This window comes from Sardina pilchardus, chromosome 23, assembly GCF_963854185.1.
Source record: "Sardina pilchardus chromosome 23, fSarPil1.1, whole genome shotgun sequence".
Lineage (NCBI taxonomy): Eukaryota > Metazoa > Chordata > Actinopteri > Clupeiformes > Clupeidae > Sardina > Sardina pilchardus.
The window spans coordinates 3,241,920-3,251,358 of NC_085016.1; the positions used below are offsets into that span (position 1 = coordinate 3,241,920).

Below are 9,439 nucleotides of genomic sequence, written 5' to 3' on the forward strand. Positions count from 1 at the left end.
CTAATCCTCTGAGTCCTCCCTCAGCACGAGAGCGGAGAGCAGCCGCAGAGTTGCCCCGTGAGGAGCTCCAGCGTAGCTACGGGCCGGTTCAGATCCAGCGCGTAATCCCTCCGCTGGGTGGAGGAAGGAGTCAGTGAGTACAGTAAGCTGCTATTAAAACCACCCGAGCAGCCTTCACGTGCCGCGCTCAGGTAGGCCTACACAACAGCAAACAGTCCACATTATCAGTGCTGTCAATAATGGCTATTAAGGAGATACGCAGTCCACATTATCAGTGCTGTCAATAATTAGGGATACACAGTCCACATTATCAGTGCTGTCAATAATTAGGGATACGCAGTCCACATGATCAGTGCTGTCAATAATGGCTATTAGCCTAAGGGGATACACAGTCCACATGATCAGTGCTGTCAATATTTAGGGATACACAGTCCACATTATCAGTGCTGTCAATAATGGCTATTATGAGTCTACATTATCAGTGCTGTAATGGCTAGGGGACACACAAGTCTACAATTTCACCAATTCAACAGCTCACAACAGCACAGCTGGACTCCTGTGATTGTGCTGCCCAATCCACCAGAGAGAGAACAGTTGACTGTTTTTTTCCTAAAAAATATATTTTATAACATTTGATCAGTGCTTTGGGTCATTGTCCTGTTTCATGCAGGTGGCATGACATTGCAAAATAGAGCGATAGGCTATCTGATTGTTTTCGCTGTGCAATTTCACAACACAAAAGCTTATAGGCCACTACAGCCCCTCCACTCCATCAAGCACTACCAATATCTTTTTTTTTTTTTTTTTTTTTTAACTCAAATGTTTCAGTTTTCAGTCATTCATCCTCTGTCCAGTGCTTTGTTCTTCAGCCTTAATCTTTGTTGTAATTGTATCCCTTTCTTTCAGAGATGGTATTTATGTAAACTCTCCCTAAAATATCATATAGGCTCTGGAGATACTGTATGTCTCCACTATCTAACCTAATAGGCTCTGAGTTATGACTTACACTAACTTCATCACTCACCTAAAGGTGCTATTGAAAACAGAATGAAATGTACCAGAGAATGGGGGGTGCTGTGGCACAACAGGCTACAGCTCTTCTCTCACTCGTCACTGTATGAATAAAGGTGAAAAAGACCAAAAAATATACTTCAAGAAAATGTACTAGACTCTAGTCTAGCTTTGGTCACAAGCATGGCACCATGATGCTTTGCAGTTTCATAATCAGCATCAGATATACTGTAGGTCTTGACCTAGAGAATAGGTCAAGACCTACAGTATATCTGATGCTGATTATGAAACTGCAAAGCATCATGGTGCCATGCTTGAGCTGTTAGAATAGGGCCTGCACTGTAGGACTCAGTTGAACATGCAGGTTCTTTTACCAAATAAGCACCAAGGTTGTCCTCTTCAGCTTTTCTTTCATAAAATATCTGGGCCTTCACAGAATCTCTTCTGGTGCCATTTCACTGCACCAGTATGTAGCAGTCTGCTGTGAAAGGACACAGTTGTTGTGGACAGACATTACAAGCCAATGGTGTCTTTGGCCAAACCCAGCAGGGTGCATTGCAGTGCGTGATTCACTTCTGGCATTTGACCAGCAGGGGATGACTGCCTGAATCTGACCAGCCACCATTTTGGCAGGCAGGCAGGCCACTTCTTCACTAACAAGATATCAGAGAGGACTGGAGGACGAGGTCAGGAGCTGATACCAAACCCTGAAGACCCAGCTGGTGGCTCTTACTGCACTATAGTATGGATGGAGGATCATGATGGCTAATTTCGTACACTTTGAACCTTTGCATCACATATTGGCACGTGTAGCCTGTGTGTTAACTAGGTTAAATGAGCAGTTGGTGGGATGGGTGGCTGGGTTGGGTTGGGTTGTTGGTTGATGGGTTGATGGGTTGAACACCAAAATATTGAAATCTTGGGCGCAACAGTTGGTGAGTTCCAACAACTCAGTCTGAAAGATTTCATTTAGGCTGCCTATCATCACATGCATTGCCAATTAAGGCCATTTTGAAATATTTACTCAGCAGACCAAATGCCACTTGATTTGGCTGAATGAGCTGCAATATTTGCCATAAAGGTTATGAAACTTTGGTCCCCTAAAGGAATACAATGCAATACATTCTCTGGCATAAAACGTTAAGGAGCCCTCATTCATGAATTTCATTTGTATGCCTCATGGCCGGGTGGTCCATCCATTCCACTGCTGATATCTTAAGAACACTCAGGGGAAAGTTCCTCATGCAAGAGCTTTCACTGGTGATGAATGAGGAAATTATTAGATTATGGTGGTCAAAAGTCATGACTTTACCTATATGGCAATGGGAAATTGGGGCTGTTTCATTTTTAAGCCATGCAGAGAGAAATGCATCATCACAGCTGCAAAACCCACTCATTCCTCAAAACAGGTGTTTCCTCAACACTGGAGAATCCCTGTGATTACGCCACACAGGATTCCCGGGTTAGCCCTGGATTAGATCTGGGATTAGATGTTTTCTCGGAGGTTTCTTTCCGCCTGTCATGGACAGCTCAAGCATTTTGTAGGTTGTATCTACTTGGCTAGCTTACAGTAAGTGCATGTAGTCTCATTGCGAGAGGTAAAGTGAGGCTCCATCTTACTAACAATAATCTTGCCTTGTAGCACCTCTCATACACAGCATGCTGCTCAACATGACACATTTAGAGCATTAAGCACAATAACAGAGAGAAAAGAGAGAGAAAATGACAACAAACAAACAAACACTAAACAGTAAATAGCTGTTTGTTATTGTGAGTTATCATAAATTCCAATTCAAATTTTTTGGGGGAGACAAGTAGTGCATTGCAGTAGTTTAACCTTTTAAAAAAAGGCATGGATTAATTTTTCGGCATCTTGCTGTGTTAAAAAAAAAGGCCACACTTTGACAATGTTTCTCAGGTGGAAATAAGCTGTCCGGGTAACTTTACTGATATGGGGCTTGAAGCTGAACTCTGTATCTAAAATGAGACCATTTTACTTACTCTCATTTACTTTTTTTTAATGAGACTTGGTGTGAGGTTCCCAAGATTTCTAAGAACCAAGATAACTAAGAACATTGTTGCTCATCCAATGATAAATGGAGGCTAAGCATGCAAGAAGAGCAAAGGCCTCTGGGTTGGGTATGGTCTGCTGTGGAAGTTTGTACATTATGCGATTGCCGTCCCAACGGAAGCATATAGGGAAAAACCAGAGGACCAAGGCTGCTCCCTTAGGTCACACTGAAGACCAAGCCCCCTTGGGTCACACCGAAGACCAAGCCAGCTCCCTTGGGTCACACTGAAGACCAAGCCAGCTCCCTTGGGGCACACCGAAGGGCAAATTATGTTTTACAGACACATGATCCGCTAGAGTGGGGCCAAATATACAAATCTCTGCCAGTAATGTAGGTTTGAAACCAATTTAACATTATCAGAGAGACCAACTACTTCGCAAGGCAGTGAATTAAAACATTATGATGGTGTCAAACGCTGCACACAAATCAAAGAAAGGCTGAGATCATTGACTATTTTTACCAGAGCCGTTTCTGTGCTGTGATATAACCCAACGTGATTGGATTTTTTCAGAAATTCTGTTTTCATTGAAGAAGGTAAAAAGTTGATTACAAACATATTTTTCATGTAGGCTACTTTGCTCAGTAAAGGTTTGATACAGGCTTGTAATTACTCAGGATAGTATGCTCAAGATTCGATTTTTTTAAGTAAAAGTTTCACGACATGGTTTCAAAAGCAGTCGGAAATATACTTATTTCTATTGAGGTATTTATTATCTTGAGAATAAAGGAAGCCAAACTTTATACATTCTTAAGTATCTAGTGACTGGATCCAGATTTTTGTTTAGAAAGACCCTCTACATTGGAAAACTACTCCTCAAAACATGTAAAGATTGTAAACTGGATTGAGGCTGCAACAGAGGAGCTCCATCAGGGTGTGAGTGTTTTTCCTTGTCGTCATATCCAAGATAGATCTTCCCTGGATGACAGAATTTTAAAGCTCCTAAATCAAAATTGGAGTTTGGTTTGGAAACACCTAGGTTAGAAAAAGCAGGGTGGAAAATCTGCTCACTATACAGATAAGCACCAGATGCATTATTCTTAGAAGCAATCATTGATTTAACTGTACTTTTTGGAAAATATTACATCCGCTCAATTGCCATTTTCAAAAACAGATGTTAAAATCCCTTGCAAGGGATATTTTACGTCTTGAAGAGTTGGCTTACTTGCAAAGCTTCATTTAGGAGTGTAGGCGTCTAACAAAAACAGAGCCTATACCAAGGGACACTGAACCTCTCATTTTGTCCTTTTTGTTCCCTTGTTTTACAGTGTCTGTCTAAAGATCACATGTTTATAATAGCCTAGATGTAAATATGTTTTAAAGATAGTAGTCCTAAGTTTACAACATGTTGTAGAATAATTTAGAGATGTATTGTCATTGCACAGTAATACAATGAAATTCAGTGTTCGTCTAGTAAAGGCATAAGTTTACAATATGTAGTAAATATGTTTTAAAAAGATAGGCATGAAGTTTACAATATGTAGGCCTAGATGTAAATATAGTGTTGTTTATCTGCATGCACAACAGTACTGTGTCTTACCTTGAATTTCCCCTTGGGGATCAACATCTATCTATCTATCTATCTACCTCTTAAATATCTTACAACACAACCTTTTACACAAATTGTTGCAAAACACTTCGAATAAGGCCTACTGTTGTGTATGAGTTGTTGAATAAAGACAAAAGTCGTCTTGCCTTATACAACTGCATGAGAAGGCAAACAAAAGCTGTTTCCTAATGCTGTTGGCTGCACCTCTTCTCTGGTCACACCTGGGAGAGCCTCTTGTGAAACAATCCATGAAGTGATACGCCACATCAGCTCTTAACCTCAGGAGAGGACACAGCTCAAATCTATAGTTGTGGGTGTATCTGTAGTGCATGTAGACACAGATAGTGTTTGGGAAGGCAGATTTTCTAATGGATATATGGCCACGAAATTGCCATGAAATTTTACATTAAAATTCAAATTGAAATTCAAAGGTGCTTTGGCATGACAAAAAAAGATATTCATGTTGCCAAAGCAGTCATTCTATAGCCGATTTCTACTGATGGAGTTGGGTTATAAAATGCAGGGGATGGATGACAATAATGAGTCTGATTCTAGCTGAGTGGTTTCATGTCCTGAAGTGCATTCTTAAACTGTGTGTTGGCTGATACATAAGTTATAGAAAGTAGGCTATGTTTGCACTCGTCAATATAACAACAAGTCATCATGACACAACAGCATGATAAAGCAAAAAAAACCAAGTCAGTCAGTCTCAATTGTTCAGTAGATTATCACAAAAAGTTAGGGATATCTGGCTTTCAGGTGAAATGTAATGTACTTTCTGTACTGAAACATTGAACTATTGGACAAAACTTTAGAGAAAGTCACTTTAATTTCACCTGTAAAGGTTAGTGGATTTTACGTCCATCCTGAAATTTCACCCGAAAGCCACTACTTTTTTTGTGAGAGTATAGCCTATGCTTCATAAGACTGTTCATGTTGTAAATAGGCTATTTCAGGTAGTCTAAGTGTAATGAGCAATCCATTGAATATGACAGAGGTGGAAGATGGAAGATAGGCTATGCACAGATGTGACAACGTTTATAGGCTATATCCTAACTGAAATGCAGCAAAATTATAAAAAGTGAGCCTTTCAAATGACCACATTCTCAATGTATGAAATTAACTGTTTTAAAACTGAACAATGGCCTAGTTAATATCATAACGTCAGTGCTGGTCTATGTAGGCCAATAAATATGTTATATAAAGTCGCCTAACCGCTTACATAAATCTTTGCATAAACACAGCGTTGCGGTGGGCTTCACTTATAGTGCATCACCATCCAGTAATAACAAAGGGCCGTAGCCTGCTGCAAGGGAATTCAAACTGAAATATGATTTATATAGTATGTAGGCAACTGCACTGTCATAGAATTCATTGACCACCGATCGCATGAGGACTGTGCTCATTCAGTTTCTTCGGTTAGACCCAACTCTGATTATACAACCATTTGTGTAGTTATATAAGGTAGATGTTTAATTCACCAATGGTGTTAGTCGCTGCACGTCACGTGCTGCTTGCGTTATCCTCGGGGACGGTGACGACGGTCCGGGCAGATATGGTTAGCCAGCTATGTTGTTATATGCAGTACGAGTGCCTTGCTAACGGATTCACTCGACTTTGAAACCAGAGAGACAAAATATGCGAACGAAAACGAATCCGGGATCGTTGTAGACGAACTACGGAACACGTCTTGGGACTGCATTGAGCGACTGAAATCAAGAGAAAGGCAACGAGAGTTTTCTTCTTGGGTTAGATAACCGTTAGCTGGCGCTAAGTTCGGGTTTACGCAAACCCCGGCCATTTAGTCGGAAAGGGTAACGTTAATGTTATCGGGTCTTATATAAACACACTGAGCGAAGTGGACGTTTTTTTTCGAAAATGAAGGACATTCTTTCTGGACGAAATGGGGACGACAGACAGTGACTATTTGAAACGATCAGGCTCACCGGGTGAAGTAGAAGAGCTCTACATAAGCGAATGTGTTGCGAAACAACAGCATTCTAACGTTAGACCTTCAAGAATACCAGTAAGGGTGCACCAGGATAGGTTAGATAAGTAAGTCAGCCGGTCCGATAGAGATATATTTTCATGATATTACATCTTGGTATGTCACTCAGGACTGGTAAAGGATAACGTTTCACAACTACAGCAACAAGGCTATCGTTACCTGACGACTTCTTGGCGAAGCACCATAGTTACGGAAGCGATTACTGGCTATATCTGTTGGTTATGAAACATGTCTAGGGTATTAATCAGACAACAGTCACTATAATTGAGGTTTCTACAGTCTTGGTCTGCTCCACTTAATTTGGGCTGTTCGGACAATCTGACTTTTGTAATGTTTAAGGGCAGGGCCTACTGTTGCGGTGGGTTCGTTTTATAATTTTAGTGGGACAGGGGAGGCGCTCTTCGTGTTAGCACGAAGCTTGTGTAACTGCTAGCCAGCTAGCTGTGTAATTTAACCCACATTTTGCTGCCAATTACACAACGATGGACGCGGGAATACAAAACCACACGGAACATTTCGTTCATGACATATCGAACCCCAACGCATTGGGTTTATGTCCCGAAATGCTTGAGGTTGCAGAGGAAGCGTGTCGGGCTGGAGACTTCGACCTTGCTGTGGAGATCTACAGCTCTCAGCTGGCCGATCTCCACCAGCCGGACCGGGGACTGTGTTTACGCAAAGCGGACGCATTAGCTAGAGCTGGTCGGATAGGGGACGCTCTGGACTCCTATCGTGTAGCAGCAAACATTCAGAGGCTTTTGCCTGATGAACTCGGACTTTTGGTTGAAAGCATTGCGAGGACTATTCGCGGAAAGGAGTTGAGCGATCCCAAAGCTGAGAGCGCAGCCAGCGGAAGACAGACGACTCACGATTCAAAAACAAGTGGCAGGTCGAACAACGGGTGCACGGGCACTGACAAAGATGGATCGGAAGAAGATGAATGTTTGGACTTATTTACTTGTAAACTTTGCAAGTGTCTGTTATCCGAACCAACTACGCTAGAATGTGGCCATACCTTTTGCAAGCGGTGCCTGGAAGACACTGAAGCAAAAGAATGCAGTAGTTGTCATTCCCAAATAAGCAAAACATACGGCGAGAACCGTGTTCATGGATTTAATGGAGTCAATGTTGTACTCAGTAGTCTTTTGGACAAATGGTTTGAATCGGAAAGCAAATCCAGACGACTTTGGTTGGAAGGAGACGGAATGTGGAAGAAACATGATTTGGCCAACGCGTTGGAAAAGTTCAACAAAGCTGTGGAAATAGGTAAGAAACTGGCAAGTGATTTGCATGTCACCAGTAACTGGTTTTGCAACGAGACTGATTGACCTACATTTGGCTGCAGTGGTCATATAACGACTACAGGGGTCGCCACTTCAAGTAGGCTGAGCTAGTTAACAACAAGCTATGTAACGTCATGTAATGCCGATGGCCACACTTTCCCTCTTAACCTGAAGACTTTAGCAGTCGTATAACCTTTATGGACTACACAGTTGTAATAGAAATGTAATAACCATAGGTAATAACCAGCTTTGACATTGGAAAAGCGATGACTCCGTCATGGAGCAGTACCGTTTTATAACACTTATATCAGAGTGTGGGGGGGGTGGGGGGTGTTATGAAAGTTATCCTGTTTGCCTGTTTGCTCTTGGTCTGATTGTAGTCTTTAGGCGTGTAAAACACGAAATGTGTCATCTCCACAAGACACAGAAAATATTGAGGGCTAGAGCAGACGTGTGTGTTGGTACAGAGCTTTCACACTCTCGAATGTTACCAAACAAACACACCCGGCCTGCTGGCGTTCGCCACACGTCACCCCAGAGAGACCATCTGCTCCTTGAACGTCATCCAGGCTGTATGGAATTGGGGTGAACTGACACGGGCACCCTTGGCGTCCCAGTGCAGTATCATAGCCTAAGTGGGTTCACATCGGGGTCTCTAACTTCATCAGAGGCCATGCGCTCCACCCTATTACGCCGCCACAGAAGTAGGTCAGGTCGCCGGCACTCCTCAGAGCTCCCCACTGCCCTGTAGGAATGCTGTTACGAGCGCACTAACCTCAATAGAGTCATGCTTATGTCAGACGGAAATGCCCACACTGCATCTGGGTGACCCGACAGCAGACATCAGTTTAAAAAGGATTTATTTTAACTTTTTTTAAAAAAAATATACTTGCATAAATAGCACACTGCCAATGTAGTGCTGTCTGAGACAATGTACAATTGAGTGCTTTGTCTAAGCATTTCTTCTATAAGTATGTTAGCAGGAGAGTCACATTTTCTGACAGATTGATTAATCTAGCCTGGCATCCGGCATGCCTGTGCATCTGCTCTGGCCTGACCTGGTTTTGCAGGCGGGGTCGCTGGATGCTGACTCGTTTATGTAAGGCTGGGGCTGAAGGGCTGCTCAGTGGTGCAGGGCAGGGGGCAGCAGATCTCCAGACTGGGTCATCATTACATGACTACCGAGACAGCAGCCACGCGGTGTGTTGGGGAGAGACCAAAGGGCCGGCTGCTGTGCCACGGTCAGGCTCCGAGACTGGGCCAGGGTATATCAGTGTCCAATCCCGTGGTCAGACTCATAACTGGCTCTGCTCAGGACCAGGGTGTCAGTGTCCAATGCACGAACAAGGCAACAGCAATGACTGCCTTGCTCTGTTCTCCCACTGTGTGCGATAGAGTGTGGGTGGTGTGTATGTGGCTGTGTGAATGTCCCCTGTGTGCTATGGCATGAGCCCTGTGTGTGTGTGTGTGTGTGTGTGCGTGTGTGTCCGTCCATCAGGCATTGAACAAAGACATATG

General features: G+C 42.9%; 1 protein-coding gene across 1 annotated transcript in view; it reads left to right on the forward strand.

The window, feature by feature from the left end:
- The first annotated feature begins 6,182 nt into the window (after positions 1-6,182).
- Positions 6,183-9,439, forward strand: part of lonrf2 (LON peptidase N-terminal domain and ring finger 2) — an 11,008-nt gene continuing 7,751 nt past the window's right edge. Inside the window, exon 1 of the mRNA XM_062527469.1 lies at positions 6,183-7,904. Within this exon, the coding sequence (XP_062383453.1) occupies positions 7,121-7,904 (784 nt within the window). The 5' untranslated portion in view covers positions 6,183-7,120. The remainder of the gene's footprint in view (positions 7,905-9,439) is intronic.